The following is a 26,779-nucleotide window of genomic DNA, read 5'->3' as shown; positions in this document are numbered from 1 at the left end:
TAATTTACATACAGCATTGTAAAATTTTTAAGCATATGGCCTAATAAGTATACTATCTATCATTTTTGTGTTTGATTTCATGATTAAAACACACACACATACACATACACCCACCCTCATTCAGATGGATAATGGATTGGAGAAGTCTATTGTACATGTATATATTTCTTGAGATCCATTTTTATTAAAAATGTATAAAACGGTTTTTATTATTGTTTTTTTTTTTTTTTTACATTTTTCAGAACTTCAGAAGAAGATAATAGTTTTGTTGAGCAAAGAAATAAAAATTTACAAGATATTCCAATGGAAGTAAGTTTTTCATTTATTATATTAAATAAAATAATCATTTTTTCTATGAAAAATGTGGTACGCTTTTCATTTCTTGTAATAATCATAATTTATTAGTCATTAGGTAATGCCACAAGAAGTTGAATTTAACTTGAATTAAATGTCCATGTTGCTAGTATACTTTGTTGTTAGCATTAGATTAATCATGATGGTTCATCATGAGTGTAGGTATGCAGATCTGTTATATATTAACAATTAAATATATTTAACGATAAAAGTAAATTTTGCTAGTAAGAGCAGTTGATTATCATAAGTGTTTATCTGAACAAAGCTATATTACTTTTGTCTGAAACATTTTCTTAGGATAATGGATTCTTTTTAAGATGAAGGTATTAGAAATTTTTTAATGATTTGTTCGGTTCATCCAGTTTTTTTGTCACAGTACAAAATTTATTGTAATCTATTACTGAACTCTACACTTACCGTGTCGTAACTGCACTAATCTTTTAGGAGTAATTTTGTATTTAAAATTATTTTATTTCTTATTCTGGTGTTATATTTTTGTGGTTTGTAAAGTAGATGATTAAAGTAATAAATAATGAAGTAGATAATAATAAATAATGATGGTAGATTTAACGATTATGACTGAAAATAAGAACTGAATAAGAGTTTTGTGAAAACATTTTTAACTTACCTTCCTATCCTTCCTGTCTATCTGTTATCAGTTTGTGTTCCAAACATATAACCCCTTTCTGGTAGAAGAGGCTTTACAAAGTTTAGAAATTAGGGATATTAACTGAGGTCATTTAATGACTTCAGTAATGTAGTATTTTATATGATATAATAAACAAAACTTGTAAGTTTAGATAAAATTATTTCTTTCAACTTAATCTTACTTAATTATTAAGTAAAATTGGAACAATAATTTGAATTTAATTGCTTTTTTGTGTATTATCTGTATTTCATAAGTTATCTTTATCTTTATTAATTGAATAAAATAAAATCTTTTAACTTTTTAATTTCAATACTTTAATTCTCCCTTTTATATCTAAAGAGTTTTTTTAAATAAAAAATTGTTGTTTAACAGGAATTTTTGTTTTATTCATGATTTTCAAAACGTTTTCTTTTTTCTTTCATGAATTTTTTTACATTATATATAAAATATCTGATCTTTTTAGGAACTCCACTTTCAAAAAAAATTATCAGTGATAAATTTTTAAGCACAATTACATTTGTTGCAAAAAGCAGTACATTAAATTACTTTCACACACTTCTTAATAAAGTTAAAGTAAATTTTTTTTAAATGTTTGTATCTAGGAAAGCTCGTCTTTGATAGCCGCTTCAGCCATCTGGCTAATTATACCCTCAGATGGAAAATAACAAATTATCAGGTCGGTCTATACAAAATCATCTTCCTACAGATCACATCAAGGGTAGGGTTTTCAGTTACTGGCGTCCTCAAAATAAAATAAAAATAAATAAAATTTGTGTAACCTTAGCAAGCTTGACCTTTGCTTGTGGAAATGGAGAAGAAGGAATCGATAATGGGGATATGAAATCTGCATTACCCTCGTAAAAATCACATTACATGCAAACAGTTCCTCCCAGAAAATGTTCAAAACCCTTGCAGCTAACAGATATCCATCAACCACCTCGTTTAGGAGATCAGTATATTTTTACAAAGGTAGAAATAGATTATTACTGATAAATAATTTTGGTATAAATAAATGGTGTAATTAAAATTCACCTGAGAACGGATACAAAATTCATAAAATAACCTTTCAACCATTTCTGGAAGTGTGCGACATAAAAAAGCATTCAAGTGAAGAATTATAAATTGCCTAGTCAGAATACCAAGTGAATATTCAGTAATTTTTAAATAGAAAATATTCAATTTATTAGAAATAAATTGAAATTGGAATATTTTATGAAACTGGTGGATATAAAAAAAAAAAAACTGTTTCTTGCTAACAGTAAAACTAAAAAGTGTAGTTGTATGCAAGGACAGTACACTGACCTCTGTTCTACTCAGCCAGAAATTTAAATTGTGATACATCTGTGAATTTTTCAATATTGTTTTACTGAAAAGTTTAATTTTTTTATTTTAGATAAAAGAAGATACTGATAATGATACTCAGAATGATGTTTTAGAAATGGCAGAAGTTGGTAGTGTAAAGGTATAATTTTTCTATATTTATTTATCATTAATTTATCACAATTTTAATTATTTATATTTTATCTGGTATGTATTAATGATTTTAAAGAAATAAATGAAAGGTCTATAATAAAGATAAATTTAAAAATATATTTTTACATGAAACATTTAGTTAAAAAAAAATAATAATAAATTATGATCTAATGTATGTATTTCATTAATTAGGAAGAAGAACTGCAGCATTTAAATCTTGATGCAACTATATCAGATTCTGAAGTATATAATGGAAAGGTACTTTTTAAACAAAAAAGTTATACTGCTTTTATTTTGCAATATTTATTAATATCCATATGCATTTATGCCTGCAAATTGTCAGAACTACAGTACATTTAAAATAATCATCTAATAACTAATTTATATTATTACTTGATGAAGTACATTACAGTACGTCCTCTGTTAAGGTATGAAATGATATCAGTAACAGAAAAGAACAGTGTTGCCAATTATTTTGTTATTACATTTTACTTATCCTTCTGGTAATGTCTGTTTTAATTATTGCTGAAGCTTACATAAAGTACACAACCATATGCTTCTCTATGTCTACTCACAACCTTACTTATATTTTTACTCATTTAATGCATTAGGCATTTCCATCTGAATCGGTTGCAAAGGCCTGTTTTTTCTTTTTTGATAAATTCCTTTTTAAAATATATGAGGTCTGTTTAAAAAGAATCTGCCTTTACTTTTTTTTATGGAAAGTGTTTGGATTCAAGTAGAAAAACTTAGCGTGATGTGGCGGTAGATCATAGTGCATAGGCATGAATTTTTGTAACCATAGAGCAAGCCAGTCATTACCACGAGGCAGTCAGTGTGGCATTGTGTAGCACGAGCTGATTGCATTTCTATTTAGAATGTATTGAATAATTTTACTGCATCAAGTTCATTTTACTGAAACAATTTATAAGCTTCAATAGGCTTTTGACAATAATGCTATGGTGTTACACAAATTAAAGAATGGTTTAATAAGTTAATATAAATGGCTGAACTTCAGTTGACATTGATCGGCATACTAGCAAAATGCTTTTTTTATCGCTGTGGAGTTGTGTATAACAAATATACACCAGAAGGTGAAAATGCTAGTAAATTATGTCATAAGAAGTACTCTGTTGTTTTAATGATGAGTTCAGGAGACTGATATGCAGGAGTTTGCACAACTGGCATGTACCTTATGACAATGCCCCTGCCCATTTATAACATCTTATTTAGGATTTCTTAATAATTAAACATTAGATTACTCAGGTTTAACAGCTCTTTACTCTCCAGACATGGCTATTTGTGGTTGTTGTCTGCACTTACGATGCCATTGAAAGAGTCCCGTTATAGAGTTGAGAGAATATAAAAAAGAACATGAGAGCAAAGGCTATGGTTGTATCAAAAGAGGATATCTGGATATATTTCCAGCAGTGGAAAAATTGTTTTTGGGAAATCAAAGGAATATTACTCTGAAGGGAATTAGAATGGGAAGCCAATATGTAACCTATATTTTCCCCATTTTCTGGTCAGATGTCATATATTCAATGAACGAGCAGTTCATTATTGAATTCAGAAAGTATATGTGTGAACACTTTTTATCTTGGATTTTGATTTTGATTTTGGATTCGAATTAAACAACATTAGAGGATTATAAAAATAAATGAATGGCTGTGATCGGCCATCAGATTCAACTCAAAATGGCCAACAAAATTAAATTTCTTGTAATGATCATTACACAATAACTGTGTAAACTATCTAGTAGATTAAATTCACTAATGTAAGATTTACTAAAATTCATAAATATATAAATATCAGTTTTGTAAATCAACTAAGACACTCCAAAATGGCAGAAAAATTAACTTTAAATAATGGAAAAAAATTAAATATTTTTTATCTTAAAATCGCTAAAACACAAGATAAACTGTATTAGCTACTTAGCATATGTAGTATAAGTATAAGTTAGAGATAGTAACTTTGTTAGAAATGAATTAATAACTGAGACAATAATAATAATAATAATAATGATCATTCGGGAAAGTACTATACTTTTCATGGATAACAGGTTTAAAATGTTTATTATGTTTTAGCTTACAAATATTTTTACTAAAATAATATTATTTTTGTAAATACTTATATTCTGTGTTTTTCAAGACTCAATAAGAATATTAAGGAGAAAAATTGATTTTAGAGCTAATTTAATTTATTTTAAATTCAAATGCTTCTGTTAAAATTTCATACATACCTTTCTTAAACATAGTTTCTACCGATATATTTTAATAATAAAAAATAATTAAAAAATTGTTTTACCACCTTAGCAGTAAAAACATTTTGCTGGTAAGGTGGTTAATTTTTTTAAAATTATTATAACATACCATTACAGAAAAGATTTTTTGTTATTTTTGAAGTAATGAACCATACTACCAGAAGAAAATAATAGTTCTAAGTTTAATAAGAATTAAATTTAAGTAGACATATTTCTTAAATTGATGAAATAATCCCCTTCTGAGAAAACTTACTACAAAATATTTGATTTTAAAAATATTAGGGTAACCACATAAGTTTGAAACTTGGCACAGATTAAGACAGTTTGACTCAAATGTCAGTTCATTATGCAAATGTTACTCTGATTTTTTTATTTATTCACTATTGAGTTTTTATTGGGCAAAATAAAAACTGTTGGTAAAGTTCTCTTTTGGGAGCTTTATCCATTATTTTCAAGTTATAGCTGGCAGTTTTTATATTTTTTTGCTTTTATTTTTATTATTCTGTTATTATAATTTTAATTTTGTTACTATAAGTATAAGTAAATAAATAAATATTTAATATTTGTGTAATTGCTTTGTCAGCGTAAATATATAATGCATTTACACTTCATTAAATTATGTTTATGATGATATTATTAATCGTATTGTTTTTTAACTGCGTGTAATAATTTTTCCTTTGATGTTTTGCTTATTTAGTTGTACAAAGAAGAAGAGGAACATTGTAAAATGCAACGTTCCAAGCTGTCTTCTGATTGGATTCATTTGCAACAAAGTCAGACTGAGTATATGTCAGTGTTAAAAAAACAAGAACAAGAATTGAAGGAAAGAATTGATACGCTTCAAAATGAAAGAAATGTACAAATAGCTTTGGTAAGAAACCTATCAGATTTAAAAATAGTAATTGATTATCACATTCAAAATATTATTATATTCATCCCTTTTTAATGTAACTGTTCAGATATGCTACAACATTTTAGGGAGTAGCATCCTGGAAATTGAGGATGTAGTGATAAAATGCAAATAATTGTGTTTCTCTTATAGATCATTGAAGTTTAAATATGTTGGATGCAGTTTCATTCCATTCTGTTGTCATTTATTAGTGGCTTATAACCGATATAATTATGTATCTCATAGAGAAAAAACAATATATTAAAACAGTTATTAATTATTAAAATATTAGATGTAGTTTGAAATAAACTTAAAAACCTGATGCTGATGGTATTTGACAAGCATATACAAAATCAAAAGATGGCACCATTAGGGCATTATTGAAGTTATTAGTTTTTGACTTCTCCACTACGTGCATGTACCAAAATTCAGTCAGATACATTCATAATTGGGCAGTTGTTTGAGTCGATTGAGCAGTGTGATATGGAAAAATGGACAAAAGAGAGTTTCGTGTTAATCAAACATTATTTCCGGAAAGATAAAACCGCACAGGAAACTAAACCCTAGGTGTATAAGTATTACGGTGATTTGTTTCCATTGACTAAGTTAGTTTACAATAATTTGGTTGTTTTTGGATTGTCGTTGAGCACAAATGATGCTGAATGTTCTGGACGGCCTTCTGAAATTTCAACTGCAAGGATATTGAAAAGATCCATGTTGTGGTAATGAAGGATAGAAGATTGAAAGTGCATGAAATCACTAAAAAAATAAGTGTAAAAATGAAATTGTACATTATATTTTTTACAAACATATACATATGTAAAAACTATCCAAAAGTTGGAGGTCAGTTTTGCTCACAATTGGCCAAAAACATGGAACTAGAAACCGTTTTAAGCATAGCTTCAAAAACATTTCTAAACACAGTGACTGTTTCAACTTAATCAAGAGAAATTATAGCACCATTTAGAACAAAAAATCAGGATATTCTCATTCAGAAGGACCCTTTCAGAAATGAAACAGAAATATTAGAATTTTGTCTATCGTGTGGTAATTTTTGGACACAGCTTGATCCAAAGTGGGTATCAGCTAATCTCTAAGCATTTGCTGTGTACTTTTCACCATCCTATTTCTTTCAAAAAAGTACTGGCCAATGATACAATCATTCCAGATGTCACACTATATCACTACACTTTCAGACTCCTGCTGTATGGAGGTGTCATACTGATGGAGGTTCTCTTGTGACCAGCAGCACAGATTTTGTCTGTTGACTTCACTCTGTATTGTAGATACTCTACAAAATATTCATATCGTGTAATAAATCATTTTCCTTTTACTAGGTTGTTGAAGAACGTAATTTACTTACCAAATTACATGATTCATTCAGAAAGGAATGTGATTTAGCATTGAAAAAAATGGAAGAAATGGATGAATCTACTTCATCTGAACATTTTTCAGAATCATGCAAGAAATTGGTATGCTTTTTGTTTATTATTTTTATAATGATGTTTTTTAATTATTTAATACCTTTTATTATGTATGAAAGAGGATTATTATATTTTTCTTATAATAAGTTCATTTGTTAATTACTAACTGATTTTATTATAATGAAGTAACAGAAGACGATGATTATTACTACAGTTGAAACAGTTCCTACAAAGAAACAGTTTAAATATAATAAGAAAAACACATTTATTACTAAAGAAATTATAAATTAATTTCCATTATCTCCATTATTCTCAAGCTACCAACCTGTCTCCTTGACAAACGTCTTATGCAAACTAGTCTTTTCTTGTGGGACCCCTTTATTCCGCAAGTCTTTCTCAGTGAAGAACTAATTGCTGTCTTTCTTGATTTTGGATATTTAGGTTTATTTTTTGATAGCCACCTTACATGGGTCAAACACATCACAGAATTAAAAACAAGATGTTCCAAACTTTTAGATATGCTGCAAGTCCTTAGCAATACCAATTGCAATGCCGATTGGTCATATATATTGTGTTTTTACTATTCCTTAGTTCTTTCCCATTTGGATTATGGTTGTGTTTCCTACTCTTCAGCATGCAATACCGTGTTTAAAATCTTGGTTGCTGTACATCATGCTTTCCTTCGGCTTGCTACAAATGCCTTTAGATCAAGCCCTGTCGTAAGCATCCTTGTTTACTGTGGTGAGCTGTCACTTTAGGACAGGTACCAGGTTTTAGCATCTTATTTTATCTGTCTTAAGGGACAGCCAAATCATGCAGCTTTTGACGCAGTCCTTGGAAATCCTTATTTTCAAAGGTATGAGGATCATCCACATTATACTATACCTGCAGGTATTTGTAACCGATGTTTACTGCAAACTACTGCACCTTCTGAATGTTGACGCACCTTCTACTTTCCCAATATATCTGTGTTTATATCCTCCAGGGAGAATCAGCATTATAAATTTTATATTTGACCTCACAGTATACAATAAAGAATCAGCACCACCTATTTTCTTTCAGCAAATGTTTTACCATATTCTCTCCAAGACAAACCCAGACACAGTAGTATTCACAGATGGATTGAAACAGAATGATACAGTACCATGCACATTTATTTTTAATGGCCGAACCTATTTTTAATGATCTAATTAGTATTGCAAGTGTTTTTACTTCTGAATTATACACTATAAATAAGGCTTTGAATATCATTAATCCTAAGTACTGTCATATCCTTATTTGTAGCGACTTGTGTAGTGCTCTCCAAGCCTTAGAAAATTTTTATCCCAGACATCCTATTGCCACCAAAATTTACAATGCAATCGCTAAGCTGAACTGTCACAATGCACAAGTGAATTTCTGCTGGATCCCTAGCCACATGGGGATTCCGGGTAATGAATATGCAGATTCTGCTACTACAGGCGCATGTAGTTAACCATTCTTCACTACGTGTGTTTCTGCATCCGACTTTGTTAGCTATGTAAAACTCACTGTTCGCGCAAAGCGGCAAAATGACTGGATGGTTACAGCAGATAACAAACTTCAGTACATTAAAGGTTCGTGCTGCCATGGAATTCCTCACACAGCAAAATTTGTCTTGAGGAAGTGGACCTCTGCCGATTACAGATAGGTCATACAAGAGCTACTCACAGGTATCTGTTGTCAGCACTAAACGCACAAGTATGCATACGATGCGATTGTCGCTTGACTGTGTGCTGCATCCTTGTGGATTGCTTGTGTTATGCGGCCTTACATTGCAAATTTAAATTACCCAGGAACATTCATGTAATCCTGGGCAATAACAAAGAAGTTTTGGGCCGAGTGTTTTTATTTCTTCAAAGTGTTGGTATTTTAGATAGTTTTTAGTGGTGTTGCTTTACTTGTATTTTTTTTATTTTCTTTTTATACTGTTATGAATTTCATTTAAAATTTTTTTTTTCTGTTTTTGTTTAATCCTTTAGTTTAAGTTTTTTATTTCGATTTTGTATTTCGATTTTGTATTTCATATTTTAATTTAAGTTATAATTTTGTATTTACGTTTCTAGTGTATGTTTTGTATTTTGTTTTTATATTTTTGTTTTCTGGGTGAAGATAACATAAAAATATTTTTTGTTCCCCCCAAAAAATAATGTTAAAAAAAAAACCACCAATTTTTATGCATTCCGTTCAATGTATATACACAAATATGCGAACAAAATAATTTTCATAGCAACTTCTGAATCATGAATTATTCTGTAGTAATTTTTTACGTTTAATGTATTTACCTTAACATTATTTCACATGTTTTATTTAAATAATTAATATGGACTCTTAACCACATTTAATTTTACTTTCCTGCCATCATAGCTTTTAGAGCTATGCTGCAAGAAGAAATGTATGATAATCAGTGAAAATTAAGGTATGGTTTGTTTGCATTTCTTGACGTTTCATCACCCAGGGATCCCAAAAACAAACAAAAAGTAGGGGGTAATGTTCATACATGCGTGTGCATGTATGTCTATATGTATGTGCTTGAGGCTTAATAACTTTTGAATGACTGGATTAACCAATTTTAATGAAAACTTTGCCAACATTACCCTGCTTTACATTAAGTTCAGTACATGCATGCATGTATGCTAACCTTACCATTTTTAAAAAAAATTGCCCCAAAATTTCCCCATTCCCTAAAAATCAGATAAAGCATTTTATTTAATGTGTATTTTTTAACAAAGTTCTTTTTATGTCTTCCTCAGTATAATAGTAATGTAAATGACCCAAAAAATACTTAAAGGATGATATTTGGGGGTGGGGAAGCTGAACAGAGTTTAAAAATACTGGTTTTTTAAAACATTTTTTAAAACTTCTTTTGATTTACTTAAACTTTTTAAACTTTTAAGGAACCTTTTTTCACGTTCATTCGTTATTTTTCCATAGTATAAGAATAAATAACTAATGCCAGGATAGTATTACAATTTTGTTATCTGCTTTTTTATCTTATAATTTGTTTTTATGTATCTTATAAATACATGATCTGAATTTTGTATTAATATATGCCAATCAGACTAAAAGATTTTATTTTTGGTAAAAGAAATAAGAAGTGGTTAACATCTACATGTATATATGTGCTATCATTGGTTTACTTCATGGTCGGTAAATATGTAGAATGGTTTAAATTCTCCAGAAAGTTTAGACAGGTATATAATAACTATAGAGTTGAGCGGTCCAAATATTTTTCCTCCTAAAAACTTAATAAGTTTGGCTTAAAATGGAGAATACAATGCAGTTTCTTTTGTTCTTTAGATTTATTCCAGACTAATACATATTAAGGAACGTATTATTTTTACTTCCTTGTATGAACTAAAGGAAGTATTGTAACCACAAAAAATTTCAGTTTTCACATTTCAACAAAAATATCCGTTTTGACTATTTTCGACATGACATCTGTATGTATGTACGTATCTCGCATAACTCAAAAACGATTAGCCATAGAATGTTGAAATTTTGGATTTAGGAGTATTGTAACATCTAGTTGTGCGCTTCCCCTTTTGATTGCAATCGACTTGACCAAAAATGTCCAAAACAGCCCAAAATCCAAAAAATTTGGATTTTGGACTTTTTCGTAACTGTAATAAGCCCTCAATGAGAGTTTTTCAACGATATATCATAAGTGGTATTTATTTTCATTGGTTCCAGAGTTATAACCAAATAAAATTTTAATTAATGAAATATTTGGATTTTACAGGGGGGAAGGGACATCAGTTCGAATCCAACTTCATTTCCTTTTTTAACTTTTTTTATAATTTAAATATATTGATTTATTAATAATTATTAACCCCTGATTGTAAAAAAAAAATTCACAATAAATAATAATTCAATAACAATATAAAAAAAATGAAATAAAATCAGAATTTATTAGTGAAATAAAATTTTATGTATTTTTCATTTAAAAAAAGTGTGTTTATGTAATTTAATAAGCAAATAAGGAAGTCATGTAGTGTCCACATCAAATTTTTTGTATTGTATTATAAAAAATGAGTTCGGTTTTTTCTGTCTCAGATGTGATCATTTAAATCCCATTTTTAAATACAAAATTCTTTGAAGATGTAATACTGAAAACCTTTGCATTGTTTGTTAATTTCCTGTGATAAAAAACATAGATCTGTGGCTCTACCTTTTACTCTTCAGAAAGATGTATTTTTAGTTATTTATTCATTTTATTGTAATCTACTTATTTTATATTACTTGTATGTAATATATTTATGAATGACAATGATTTATTTCAGAAAAGAATTTCTTTGTTATTTTACAGAAACAAACTATTTCTAATAGTTTTTTCTGCGAAGCAGAAAAAAATTATTTTCCGAAAGAGAAAACAATTTAAAAGAAATAAGAAGCTATTTCATTTAACATGAAATAAATTATTTCATGTTTTTTGGGTGCTTGTATATGCATTATACATCAGAATAAGATTTTTATTAGTAAAAATCTATCTGTTTCTTTTAAAAAAGTGAATTTTCTACAGAATGAATTATAAACATTTTTAAACAATATCACAGTAATAGAAAACATTAAATTAAACTGTTATCAGCAATGAATTCTCTCTCTCACTCTGTCTGTATATATTTTTTCAATATCTTTTCTTTTCCTTTACAACCTCCCTTTCATTTCTGCAGTCATAATTACAAAAAAAAATCATACGAGGCTTATTTTTTTTTCAAGGTCCAATCGATTATGAAATTAAAACCATATTGAAAATAAACAATTTTTTATTTGTAACAAGTACTTACATAGTTACCTATTTCTCTACATAGTCGCCACTCCGATTTATACATTTGTCGTAGCGTGGTACTAACTTTCCAATACCCTCGTCATAGAACGGAGCCGCCTGTGTTTTCAGCCATGTTTCTACGCTGGTCTGCAGCTCGATGTCTGTGCCAAAATGTTGTCCTCCTAGCCAGCGTTTCATGTGAACAAAGAGGTGAAAATCGGATGGAGCCGGGCTGTATGGTGGGTGATCAAACACTTCCCGATGAAAACGCTGCAGGAGCTTCTTTGTTACAGCTGCAGTGTGCAGCCAAGCATTGTCATGGAGAAAGATAACACCTGATGACAACATTCCTCTCCGCTTATTCTGAATCACCCTTTGTAGACGTTGAAGAGTCACGCAGTGTGGGGCTGCAGTGATGGTCATGCCACGTTCCATGAATTCCACCAAGAGAACTCCATTCCGGTACCAGAACACAGTAGTCATACACTTTCTGTTGGAGAAGGTTCGCTTGAACTTCTTTGGTTTACTGGGAGAATGAGAATGCATCCGCTGTTTGTATTGTTCTTTTGTTTCTTCAGTTTCAAAATGGACCCGTGTCTCGTCCCCTGTGACAATTTTCTTCAAAAAATCTTGTCCTTCATTGTGGTAGCGCTGGAGAAACATTAGGGAGGCGTCCATTCTCATTGTTTTGTGATGGTCGGACAACATCTTGGGAACCCATCTTGCACACAGTTTGCGGTACTGAAATCTCTCACTCACAATGGTGTAGAGAACTGACCTTGAAATTTCAGGAAACGAATCACTCTATACAGAAATTGGAACCGACGATTTTATCAAATTGCCTCATCCACTCGCTCAACGAGATCATCGGTTGACACTCCCTTCCTTCTCTGACCGCCTGCATCATGAACATCTGTACGTCCTGCTTTAAAGTTCCTGCACCATAGTCGCACTTTGGTAACACTCATTGAAGTTTCACCGTACACATTACTTATTCGTCTATGAATTTCAGCTGTATTACACCCCTCAGCCTGTTAGAAATCGAATTACTGCATGCACTTCACACTTGGCGGGAGATGCTATTGTTGTAGATGTGTTTACGTGCTAGTTGCATGTTCAGAATTAAATGAAGTGGCGTGATTGAAGGCCATACTAGAGACGCTGCGCAACACATGCGCAAAGGTTTATCCGATTTTTGCAAGGGTTTTTATTTTGCGATCGATCAGACCTTGAAAATAAATAAGCCTCATACTTGCAGATAAATATGTTATATACTAACTTTTCTACATAAATGCAACTTATGGTAAAAAAAAAAAAAAAACAGAATCTCTACGAAACTAAAGAAATGGTCCAATAAAGAACAAATGAAACTCTTCAGTTGAGTTAATGATATATATAAATCTGATAAGTTTATAAGGAATAACACATCTGTTACAAACTTTGATTTATTTTACCTTTCTTCAACTGTTGAATCATCAAGGCCAAGCTTCTGAATTAGTATGTATCATTAGCCTTTCTATTTTTTTTTTTAATGGAACACAAATATAATTTATTCTCATACTTTTAGAAACTGAATGAACAAGTTTCTGATTATATAAAAAAAATGAATTTATTCTGTTGATTGATTATTTTCTAATAAAATAATTGTTTCCAGTAGTCGCAGAAAAATTTTTCTGAACAAAAGTTTTTTTTATTTATTTTCTCCCTTTTAGTAATATTGATTTTATTTTAGTTGATCATCTGTTTGTGGTTATTAGAGGTTGTTTATTGACTTTATTATTTTTGTTTGTCCGTTATTAAATAATGAATTACTGTGTGCTTTTACCATGCTTATATGGCAGAAATAATGTAAGTTCTTTATTTATCTTATTTTTTTTTCTTTAAAACCAATAAGATGGATATAACTGTCAGGAAACTTTAATATCGTTACTTTTATCATACAAGTATGACACAAAGACAGTCAGCACAAAAATCTGGTGTTAGATTAGGTACATTAATCTAACAGAGATTTAGATTGACTATATCATTTTTTTGAGTGAAAAAAGTAATGTGGTTGTAAATGTGGTTGATAGTTTATTAATAACAAATTGTATAATAAATCAAGGCTATTGGCTATCATTAACTTAGAGGCCAATGATGTGAATCTTTTAATGTTGGTACAGTGGTACAGTTTGAAATCGGTTGCTGGAGAAGAAAGCAAAAAAAGATCAGGAAAAAATCTTCATCAGCAATATGATGAAGTTTGAAGTTTTATTGGACACAAAAATATTAGAATTGGAATGTTGACAACTGGAAGACTGATTTTTTTAAAGAGTATTCTGTATGTTACAAAATTGCCGGACAATAAATAACCCTTCTGCTCATGTGCACCAATTCCCCAAATTAACAGACAAAAAAAGGTTTTTGGCTAGTTTTACACATGAAGGGCCTCATCCACAGTTGAAGGAATGGTAAATTTTAGAGCACTTAGTAATTCCACAATGCAAAATCATCAAAATTTGATTTTTCAGACAGATGTTTTGTTCCTTGTCTCATAGCTTGAAAAGTATTGAAGTATTTAAAAAAAAACAAATCAGAAGTGAATATTTAGCTATATCATTCCATGAATATAAACCCAATAGAGAATTTGTGGACATTAAGCATTGATTAGCCTATAAAAACTGATTTGATGAAATTTGTGATTGAAGTGTGATTTTATGATGAAAAAATCAAGAAAAAATATCAGCCATTGGTTTAGACCATGGCAAAATGAGTGAGTAAGATCAAAGAGGGTAAGAGTAAGAGATTCATGCTATAATTGTATTCATTTTTATGTTACTTCATTAATAAATAAAAATATATTTGTTAACTACTGTTTATTTGAATTAATATTTCCTCTCTGTATTTCTTCCAAGCAACTGTGTAGTGCCCACAACCTGCTGTTTTTTTCTATGAATTATGGATATGAAAGAAATTTTATATCTTCTGTCATAAATTGCTAATTATATGTTATGTTTTTAATTTTAGCTTTGTTACTTTACTTCAGTTTTGATTTAAAATGATTGCCAAAGTTTTATAAATTAAAATTTTCCGCAAAAGTTCCTCATCACATTAAATTTAATCAAAGAATCACTTATCCGTCATTTATAGCAGGTCTATTAATCTGTAATTTTCTGATATTAATCTCAATATTTTTTTGTTTTAAATTTTAACGAGTTTATGTATAATTTATATTGAAAAATATTTTGGTTTGTTTATAATAATTGAAAATACAGTTAACAAAATATTCAATACAAGCTAACAAAAGAAAGTTTCCTGAAATGATGCCTTCTATCTAAAATAGTAATTATGACAAGGAGAATTTTGTTTCGTAAAGTTTCATAAGTTATCAGTATTCGTGGAGTGAAAGTTTAGTTGAAATTATAATGTTGCTGTTCCCATTGTAACAGTTGCATGTGTTTGGCATAGTATAACAGGGTGTGTGTGGTTATATATTATAACCACACACATGTAATATATAATACATGTGTATTATATATTACATGTAAAAAAAATCATGATTCAAAATGTCTCTCATTCAACGGTGTACTGAAGTCAATCAAATTTTACTTGAGATGCAATAAAAAAATACAGGTTTATGATGACATAAACATTTCTGTAAAAATTCATTAGTGTTGAAGATGATATTCATAGAAGGCATTTGTCTACTTCAGCAGATGTCAAAAACATTGAATAAATAAAATATTTAATGTAAATGAAATAAAATGAACTATTTGAAGAGAACAATAGGATATTTTTAGAGGAAGTAGTTCAAAATTTAGAACGTCAGTAGGAGTTTATCACAGTATGCTTCTCAACAATTTGAAAGTGCATCATAACTATCAGCATATTACAAAAATGTTGGCATCACATATATGATTTATGCTGTCCAAGAACCACTTTGCCTAGTACTGTGTAAGGTATCCAGATCTTTGCCTACTCTTCCAAGGGAAGAGACCTGTTTCTCACTCTCTTGAAATCAATTCCTAAAAGGAAACAAGTAAAAACCCTTTCAAGAATATAAAAATTCCTTAACTTTATAAAACATTATCATCACCATCGTTGTACCATTACCATTAATATCACCATTGTTCAAGGGCCTTCTTGAGTCTGGAGCAATTAATTTTCTCTATATAAGTTTGAAAAATTAATTCAAAAATATATAACAAGAAAAGGAAAAAAGGAACTTTTTGTGTGTTTACCTTTTGTATTAAGAAGCAAACTTTATTTACTTCATCTTTTATTTAATGTACAGTACTGTGAATACTGTGTGCACTGTGGGCTAAAAGTCAGTTTCTCTTTATCAAAATTCATAACAGAAAATCCATAATGGGAAATTTCTGTTTTTCAGTTTGTAGTAACGGATTAACTTAATTACTATTCTGTTATTGTTCAGTTCAATTATATCCATACAGAATTTCATATGAGAATTCCTAATTTCCCACCTACATTTGCATGTGGTGAATGTAAAATTTGAAAAACTGGAGTTGTTTGAAATTCTCCATAATCAGGTCAGGAATTAGTAGACCTAGAACTGGTGGCCGCTTTAGAAAACAAACTTATTTTGGGGAATCACTAAGGAGTCCTTAAATGTCAACCAGAAAGGCTTCATTAGACTGGAAATATCCAGTACAAGTGTATAGAAGATTGTAGAGGTGGTGAAGTTTGTGTTAATTCAGACAAGATTAATTCTTGTACGTTGTGAAGATGATTTTGACAGAAGGTTCGAACGCACTGATGCAATCTGATGAGGCATGATACAAGTTAATGACCTAATAAGCCGTCGTAATTATGATCATTGGTTCGCTAAAATTCCTTGTGTAATCATGAAGAAAGAACTTAATGTACCTCATTGTGCAGGATCACAAAAAGAGGAATATTGAGACCTTATTCTTTCTTTTGATGGAGGTATTATAGGTGATTTATATCTTGAAATGTTATTTCCAAGCTATTAAAAAACGATTAAAAATGTTTGATATCAGTCATTTCTTAATTTTTCATTCATCTAGTGGTCGGTTACAAGTTGTCAGCTTCGTGGTCCATCTGAGTACCTGTTAACGATCAGGGATTGACGCCAAGTTCTTTAGAATAATCTTTGTTAAGAACATATTGTAGATGCAGTCATAATCCAGATCTTCAATAGATTCCCCCGTGACTTAAGGTGTTAGAAGTCTCACCACACCAGAATTTAAATACTCCAATCAATCAAAGAAGAAATGACTAAAAATTTGTTTTAAAAATTACACACATGTTTGGTAACAAGATGGATCACCTCGTTGCTGTGCTTTGAGTTAGACTGACTCGTTCAAACTGAACTGATCAGATGCCATGGACAACCGAATATATGATTTAATATAACAGCTATTCATGTGATTTGATTTTGAATGTTTTTTTTTTTTGTTTTTTTTTGTTGTGGAGAATTGTCAGACGTGATATTTTCTTGAAATTTAAATGAACCTGAAATGCATCGACTGTAGATTGAAAACTCAGTCAGTTTTAAGAATCGGGACAAAACTTAATTAGAAAAAATTGTTAATTCATTGATTAAATGCTGCCACAAATACAGAAGGGATAAAAATTCAAATTCTTTGTCTGATTTGTATTAAACATGTAATTATATAAAAGATTAACTTTTTTGTTATCAATAATTGCAGAAATTGACTTTTAGTCCATCCAATATTTCCTCTCGTTTTTGGATAAATATCAAGGTTTACAAAATAAATGGAGCATTTCTTTGTTTTAATTTCTGTTATTTCCTTTTTATAGAACAGTGATGAGAACCTAGAAATAGTAAAGAGAATGTTACAACAATGTTCAGCAGAGAATTTGGAAAAAATAACACAAAAAAAACAGAAGTAAGTTGACTAAATATTAAATAAGTGTATTTTTATCTATGGCATTGTTAATGTTACTTTGATTTACGTTTGGGTATTATATTCACCAAGGAGCTATTCTAAATAAAGCTTTTATAAGTCCAGCTATATTCACAGTTTTTAAAATCTTAGTAATTTTCTCTATTTATTAATAAAAAGAAATATTGTTGTATTGTATTTTCAGCTAACATAGATCTTTTTTTAAGCTGATAAATAGTGAATTGTAAGTATTAATTTTAAGTGAAATACATCATATTTTGAATTAAGTGTTTAGGAAATATTAAAATCTGTTGATTTAATTTATGTTTTTTAAAATTAAGATTAGAGAGAAGCAATTCTCTCTAATCTTAATTTTAAAAAAAACATAAATTGTGAAAGGTTATGTTTATTAAACATGTTGTTCAGTGTATTGCTATTAATAATTATCAACAAAAATCCACCATGAACTCACCAAATTAATACCGATCAACTTAACTTACCGATTTATATAATAATTACTTTTTTTTCTCTAATCATCAATTATCTAAATTCTACCTAAGGTCATTTATTACCTTTGTCATAAGTTAAAATTGATATTTGATATGATCAACTGAATTAATTTCTTTTTTCAATATCACCTTGGAATTTTATACATATAGACCGATGAATTTCCAACTTTTTAATTCCCTTCATTACAATTTAATCTGTCCAATTCCCCAAAATAAGTGGTTGTCTCAGCTTTTACCTCATCAACTGAACTAAATGGCTCATCCAGCAAGCTATTTGTTTAAGTTTGGGAAGAGGAAGTAATTGCTTGGTGCCAAATCTGGTTAATAAGGTATATGTGGAAGTACTTAAGAGCATAGGTCATGAAGTATGCAGCAATAACTTTTTATATGTATTCAGGTGCGTGCATTACTGTGGTGAAATAGCACTTTCTTTTTGGCCAGATGTGGATGTTTGGTCTATGTAGAGCACCCTTCAATCAGTTCAGTAGAGAAGCCTAATGTTCTCCAGTGATGCTCCTTTCTTTCTCCAGATACTTTGAACATGACACCAAAAGGATTCCAAAAACCCATACCCTCCAAAAACCCTTTTCTTGCAGATGGAACCATTTTTGCTTTCTTTGGTTCACTATCATTGCTCCTACCCGTTCTTTTGTCTCCGGTGAGTAATGGTGAATCTAATCGTATGCTATTTAGGGCCGTGCCGCTGAACACCTCTGCAGGGAGATCTCTGCAATGGTGGAAGGTACAACGACAGTTTAGTTTTGGCAGGGAGAGATGGTCGGAGGGTCTACATCCGGGTGAAGGATATGGAAGCATTCACAGCCCGAGAACCCGGAACAACTTTCTGCAGGACTTTCGTTGAGTCATGGGAGGAAACGGCGGCAATTGACATCTTGTCCATGCAGCCGACCTATGGGGAGACTCTGGTAGTCACGTTAGCAGTGCCACCCATCCTGGCTGATAGATGAATGCGCATTGAATGGGTGGCCTGTAGGGTGGTAAGGGGGCACTAGAAGATTGTTTTTCAGCTGCTGGTGCCTGGGACACAAGGCTAAGTGTTGTGGTAGCCCAAATCGGAGTGGACATTTTTTAACTGCAGGGAGGCCAATCATGTAAGGAAGGACTGTCGACAAGATAATTGATGTCCTTCCTGCAACACGCATGAGCATGCACCCAGGGGTTAGGGCTGTCACGCTGTGCCTGCGACATGAGGATGTGGTGCTTGTGAGGGACAGCTCTGCCCAGGAGGAGTGGGATGCTTCGGCGTCTCATCATCAATGATTGGATGGGGACTCTGCTGCAGCAGCACTGGGGGAAGGTTGACTGTAGGCCTGGTAGGGATCCTCTTGAGGGTTTCCCACTTGAGAGGCAAGGCACCAGAAAACATAGTCCCAGTGAGAGGATCCTTAATAGAGGCGAGGCAAAAATGACCAGAGTCCCACCTGTCTGGGTGGAGTCCTTGGGAATGGTATAGCCTGGTCCAGGGTTGCTGCCCAGGCAGTTTGAGGTGATGGCACCTCCCAGAGCTGAATTTATGCTTAAATGCGGGTCTGGCTCTGGGAGGCAGGGCAAAAGAAAGAAAAGGAAAAAATCATATGCTGTTATAAAACATTAAACAAACTCAGCGGAATTGTTCAGTCAGATACATTTTTGGTTGACTATTAATAAATGCAGCACCCATTGAGAGAAAGCATTTTCATACTCAAATCATCATTTAAAGAGTAGTAGACATAGTCTATCGAGATGTTTGCAATGTTTGTTGTATTGTCAGTGACCATTTAATACTACATTGTAGATTTATCAGACGATTTCATTAGTCAAAGCAGTTTTTGGGTGTCCTGAGGGTTCTTCTCTTGAATGGATATATGACCACGTAAATTCAGTAGTGAAGTTTTTTCCATCAAAATGGGAAGACTTCTTTAAAGTGGAATTTAAGTCTTTTTGTATGTCCATCAAAGTTAAACCGTTTTTAAACAAAGTACTTTATAACCACTCTAATTTTTATTTTATCCATTTTTCAGAAAATGTCAGAACTTGCTCGTTATACTCTATAACAATAAACAAGTAATCAAATGCATGCATCTACAACTTCACAGTGCACCAACCAAAGGATCATACTTGATTAATATCATAGTCATTTTGGTCTTACTCTCTCTGTCAAGCCAAAAACTTTCCGAACGACGCTGGTGTATATAATGTGAAAAATGCACAGATTCAATCCCACACATCAATTCTTCCACAAAATATCAGACTCATTTTTTAAGAGAGTTAACTCCATTTTTTAATTGAATCAGTCATTTGAAAAACTCCATAAGTCATATTTTTCCAAAAATGAGATAGTTGTATTTATATCATTTTGATACATAGACACACATTCTAGCAAGTAACCATATTAGTCAGATGCCATTTATTCACATTGTAATGCATTTAAAATTCTGTTCGTAGGAGAAACATTAATCAGTTGACTCATGCGGTTTCTTAAATGAACAACAGATTTGTGAACAGCTGATTTTTTATTGGTATAACAAAAAAGGTTATGTAGTGTTGTTTCACTTTGCTGTTGAAGTTAATATTGTTTGATGCACATGTTATTTAATTTCTAAAAAAAAAGTTAAATTTTAATTAAAGTTTAATTTCATAAATAGTTAATTAATTATGATTTCAAATTATAATAATGATGAAAATACCATAGTTGAGAAAAGGAAAAGACAAAAAGGAGTTCATAATGTAAATGAATATAAAGCTAATGTAAAAAAAAGAGCTTGTATTACAGGTGAAGCTCTTATGTGAACTGGTAAAAATACTCCAGAAAATGCAAAACCTGGAATGATCATAGATTTAAGTAGGGAACATATATCATCCTTCCCAACCAAGGTTGCTCATTATACTAACAGAGAATATCATTACTTAAGTGAAAAATTAAATGTCATTCTTATGTGTGATTTATTCAAAAAGGAATGTCCTGAAGTAAATGTTAATTACAAATTTTATCTTAAAATATTCAAAGAACACTTTTCATTAAAATTTGGACGTCCACAAGTTGATACATTCTGTACTTGCGAAGAATTGGAAATGAAAATAAAAAAACAAATACCTTTGTGATGCTGCAAAAAGGGTTTATGTAGCTAAAAACTGGTTCATATCTAGGAATCAAAAAAATTTTACAGTACAATAAGGAAGATTACAGAACTGACAAAAATAAATCAAACCACTGGTGCTATTTGCATTGATTTTATGCAAAATTTACAGTTGCCACATATTTCTGTGCAGTAAACATTTTACTTGCGCCAGTTAACAGTTGGTTTGTTTTGCATACATCACTTGAAAGATTCCAGTGTAGAATTATTTTTGTACCATGAAGGCACAGGCATCAAAGGGCCTAATAAAGTTTCTTCTTATGTGGTTAATTACCTGGAAAGAAACGTGAGTGAGATTGAAGACCTGCATATATTTTCAGACAGATGTGGTGCACAAAATAAAAACCATACTTTTATAAGGATTTTTTTCTGCTTTAATCTCCTTAGGTAAATTCAGAATGATTAAGTAATACTTCCTAATCAGAGGGCAGTCATTCTTACCTTCCAACCAAGATTTCAGTTTAATAAAAAGAAAAGTTAAATCTTGTGATCACATCTACACCGTAAAATAATATCTGGATTTAATTTTGAATTGTTCCAACACCAATAAATTAATTCCTTGCTACTCTTTCTGAATTGAACAATGTTATCGACTATAAAAATTGGTGGCCCAAATTTTTTTAAGAGAAACTTTTGCTTTCTGTGGAAACTTATGGAAATAAAGTACCCAGAGTTGAGAAAATATACTATAAAATTAGCTAGTTCATGCATTTCTCATATTCTTTTGATCGTGCAAGGAAATATTATGGTGGTATTGAAAAGCACCTGTTTCGATTAAAAAGTACAAATACAGAAATTATTTCTACCCAGTCACTTGTGCATATCTTATAGGGTACATACACTCATCAAAAAATTTTCAGATATAAAAAAGTTAATACAGTACCCTGTCTGATGAACAAGAAATGAAAAACTTCTATGAAGATTTATGTAGCCTATTACAGAAATGAATGAGAATGAATTGGAGGTACTTGATATCAGTGATTGACAATTGTTTTTTATTTTTCATAATTGATTACATTTTATGTTTTGTCATTTTGATAAAAAATCAATTGTTTTAATGATAATCCTTACCTTGTTTGTTTTATGAAATGAAATGTTTTCTTATTCTAAAATATTGAATTTTTAAAATAAATCTTTAGCACTGCATTATGATTTGATATAATATCACATACAATATTGTTTTATTTAAAAAAAAGTTTCCTGGTGTAATTACTCATAAATAGAATAGAAGAAATAAGGTAAAAGCTGGTACAGAATTCCGTGAATTTAAGTAAAATCATAAGTCGAGGGAAATGAGAAGCCATTTTCCTTTACTAAAAAATAAATTTTTATACTTTTTAATGTGGTAGAGATTAACATGGGGTATAAAGTAATTGTGTAATTTATTCCAGTATTTTTGCCTTATCTGTTGAACAGATAGAAAGTTTTTTGATTTTCTGAAAATTATAATTGCATAACTTATGTGGTTTCTCAAACGACTGTATCAAAGTGTTGGTGTTAAAAGGAAATTTTTTTTTGGTAGCTGTCTTTATTTGAGGGTGAATCAAAAATAATTAATTTTTTTTTATGAATTTATTGATTAATAATATACACAATTCATACCTTCATCATTTTTCTGCATAGTCTCCTGCATGATCTACACTCTTTTGCCAATGATTTGGAAGTTTGAATATTCCTTGTTCATAAAAAGTTTGAGGACAAGTCGTCAACTAATTGCACACCCACTCCTCGTTTTCATTGTTTTTGAATCGTTACCCTCCAAGCAGTTATTTCAAGGCCACTAACAAAAAATAGTCACAGGGGGACAAATCTGGACCATAGGGAGAGTGGTTGAGGTTTTCCAATTTATCCCATGCCAAAATCATGGTGTATAGCTTGGCATTGACACGGAGAAGGATGACATCTCTGATGGGCATACACCATCTTTTGTTTTTGTTGTTTTGTTTGTCGGTGGATTTTGTTGACTGTAGCAGCAGACAATAATAAGTCGCATTCACCATTAACTGATTGTGGAGAAAATCAATGAGTAAAACTCCCCTTGGGTCAAAAAAAAATTGTTGCAATAACTTTTCCGGCTGACAGACGGGTTTTGGCCTTTACTGGGCAGCCCTCATCCTTCCTTCACCACTCATTAATCACCATTTCTTACTCCAGAGTGTAATGATGTTTCATCACATGGGATAATGCAACTCAAAAAATCGTCCCCTTCTTGTCAAAATCGATTCAGAAGTCTCTCACAGATCTCCAACCTGACCTGTTTTTGATTTTTGGTCAACAACCTCTGAACCCATCGAGCACTAATTTTTCTTAAGCCAAGATGATCAGTGATAATGGATTGAGCACTCCCACAGCTATACCCACTTCTAATATGATTTCTTCAACAGTGAACTCTGGCGATTACCTTCGATAAGCTCTCAAACAGCACAGATGTTGTCAGCTGTGCGACTTGGGTGTCGATCATGACTTTCATTTTCTACAGTTTCTCGTCTGGCCCATACACTTGGTTCTGGGACAGTGTAGCATCCCTAAACTGTACCTTTAAACAAGTTAAAATTTCTACAGACTTAACACCTTCATTAGTTAAAAACTTCATGATTACACGTTGTGCAACAGATGATGGAACCTCTGCTCACTCATGGCTATACTGATGGTAGAACAGAATGGAGGAGCTAACCGAGCTGTTTCCCTCTTTAATACACCAAACATTAACCCCCCACTCCACCATCTAGCTCTTCTGCTTGCTGCGAAGAATAGCAAAATTACTGTTTAAATCTGATTCACCTCGTAGATAGCTAGTTAAAGTACATAGTTTTATAACAAATTATGCATATAAAAGATGGTATAATATTCAAGAAATTTCTTTGGTATTCTATTTTTATTTAGTTGATTGAATATAAGTCTTTTTTTTAAATTTCTGTATTTGTATATTAATAAAGATTCTTTTTTTTTATAGTTTAAATTTATCATTGTCACCTATTCGCCCGCTTGCAACTAGTTCACCAAAGATGAATGAATCGTACTTACCACCTTCTCTATTACCGTCCCCTTCTACATCTGAAGTAAAAACAGATGATGGAGAAAGTGATGTATCTAGTGTAGATGACTCTTATAAACAAGGTTACCTCGGACAAAACGCTAAAATTCTTCATCAGAGAAGTTTACAATTACGACCACGTTGTATTTTCTCTGACGTAAGTCAATAGTTGTATACTGTTTTTTGATAAAATGTTTGTTTTCAGTTAATCATAGCTTTTCTAATTTTTTTCCTTAATTTTGTTAATTATGTTATAAAAAGATTACTTGTAACAAAAGTTGTTCTTTATAGTCTTTTTATGATTTAATGCCCATATACCCTTAGCATGTGGAAAATAATTTAAAAATAACATCACTTCTGTATCTGAAGACAAGACAATGCAGAATGGTTATCCACATAATCTACTCACTGCTCCTCACAGATTAGGTTTTATTGTGAATGCTGGAAGAGACTTTTATTATAAATTATACATTGTAATTATTTATTAATAATTGCATTACATAATTAAAAATTAATGATGCTATTTGATAAAATTGACATACTGATAAGCACAAATGTACAAGGGTCATTTTTAAAGTAAAAATCGTTTGCGTACATTAACAATACAATGTGATGCTTGTATTATGTGCAACCTGATTGTAAGTGTGTCTACTTATCGGTTATTTCCAAGCTCTTCAGTTCATCGGTCAATATTTTTCTGCAGAATTTTATTGACTATGATGTTCGACAATCCTACTCATTGTGAGGAGTAAGTTATGATCACCTTTTTCTTTTGTAAATGAAAAGATTTTCATCTAGCTGGAATTCATTGACAGCTAACTGAAATATAAGGAGAAAAGGTAATAAACAATGCAAATGCAGTACATCAGAAGCGGTATCGATTATTCAAGAAAGAGAGAAGAAACATGTAAACTGAGATCTGAATCCCAATCTGTAATTTAAAATTTTGATATTTTCGTCGTTTAGGAATTATACCGTAAAATACTAACTATCTCCATTAGAACTTTCATACAGAAAAAATGCATTTTATAGAATGTTTGCTTGAAGTGTGGAATACTTTTTTATATCAAAATTTAAAAGATGATGTTAATGATTGAAAGTCAGAATGGAAAAACAAAAAATTTAGACTTTTGTGTGTATGAAAATAATGTAGAAATCAAGTTAAGGAAGTAAACATATGAACTAAAAGTTTGTTTATTTGAATCATTTTTGTCTGAAAATAATGATTTTTCTGCAATAGTTTGTATAAAAATATTTGTAAAAATTTTTTCACCAGCATCAATAAATATGTAATTGTTGACAGAGAATATGTAATAACAATTTAAACATAATCTTTTGTCATTCAATAGTATGCCTATTCATCAAAACCGCACAGAATTTCAAAAATGTGTACTTTAAACAGTCGTCTAGTAAATTATGAAAGTTAACTAAATTTAGCGTACTCCTGACCAGACAGGGCTTTTAGTCAATCAGTGTCGTGTTTAGTATGTTGTAGCGTATTATATTTGCTTTTGATCAGATTAGAATTTATCTTTTTCTTGTGAAACAGTTTGACATGCCGACAAAAAGGAAAACATGTAGAAAAGCCGGAGGCTATTTTTCATATCAATTAAGGCAAGATTATTACTGCAAGATTTTTGTGTTTAAATGATATTTTTAAAGCTATTATAGTAATGTATGATATTATATGCGTTCATACATTGTTTTATCAGACTGGATTTCAGATTCTTTCTATACATCACAGCCATAAGGAAGATTGAGACGAATGATTTAAAGTAATAAATTAATATACTGCTTTTGGAAATGATGTATTATCGAATATAAAATATAATCATTATTGATATTTTACATTCATTATCTCTTCTCATCATGTACTTACATTACACTACACAAAACTGAAATTGATATAATGCCTGATTTTAAGATAGCCGAAAGGATTTAAATGCTATTACATATCTTTTAATGCAAATTTTTATTATAATGCTAAGTGCATTTTAGATTTATTTTATTTCATCAAATATACTCATGAATTTTAAAATTAATTTTTTTCTTTTATAAATTTGAGATTTAATTGTAAACTTTATGTATTTGCGTGGAATATAAATTCAGTTGTTAGAAGACAAATATAAATACCCAGGATTTTTAATGTTTAATTCTTTTATTTGGATCCTGGTTCTTTAATGTGTTATTAAGATTTCTAATTTTTAAATGTCATATTAGAATAACCTAGGTTTCATTTAAATGGAGTAAATGAATAATTGTAATTGAAGAGCTTTTTCTTTTTTAGTCTTAAGTTAATCTGTGTGAATATATAAGTGTTTAACTGTCCAAATATTTATATCCAAATTACACGTACCGGTTCTTTAATTTTTATAAATTTAATTTATCTAT

The 26,779-nt window shown here is 30.6% G+C and overlaps 1 protein-coding gene across 4 annotated transcripts in view; it reads left to right on the top strand.

The window, feature by feature from the left end:
* Klp98A (kinesin-like protein 98A) overlaps nt 1-26,779 on the top strand; it is a 254,634-nt gene that overhangs the window by 201,705 nt on the left and 26,150 nt on the right. For 2 of the 4 annotated variants that reach the window (XM_075367557.1, XM_075367560.1), the window contains 7 exons: nt 243-309; nt 2,397-2,465; nt 2,669-2,734; nt 5,437-5,610; nt 6,966-7,100; nt 17,623-17,711; nt 24,308-24,545. In XM_075367557.1, coding sequence (XP_075223672.1) covers nt 243-309; nt 2,397-2,465; nt 2,669-2,734; nt 5,437-5,610; nt 6,966-7,100; nt 17,623-17,711; nt 24,308-24,545 — 838 coding nt within the window. The remainder of the gene's footprint in view (nt 1-242; nt 310-2,396; nt 2,466-2,668; nt 2,735-5,436; nt 5,611-6,965; nt 7,101-17,622; nt 17,712-24,307; nt 24,546-26,779) is intronic. The other 2 variants (XM_075367558.1, XM_075367559.1) reach the window with 2 other exon arrangements.

The sequence above is a fragment of the Lycorma delicatula genome, chromosome 5 (genome assembly GCF_047948215.1).
Source record: "Lycorma delicatula isolate Av1 chromosome 5, ASM4794821v1, whole genome shotgun sequence".
Classification (NCBI taxonomy): domain Eukaryota; kingdom Metazoa; phylum Arthropoda; class Insecta; order Hemiptera; family Fulgoridae; genus Lycorma; species Lycorma delicatula.
Note: the sequence above shows the minus strand (reverse complement) of the source record. Positions and strands in the feature narration are given on the sequence as shown.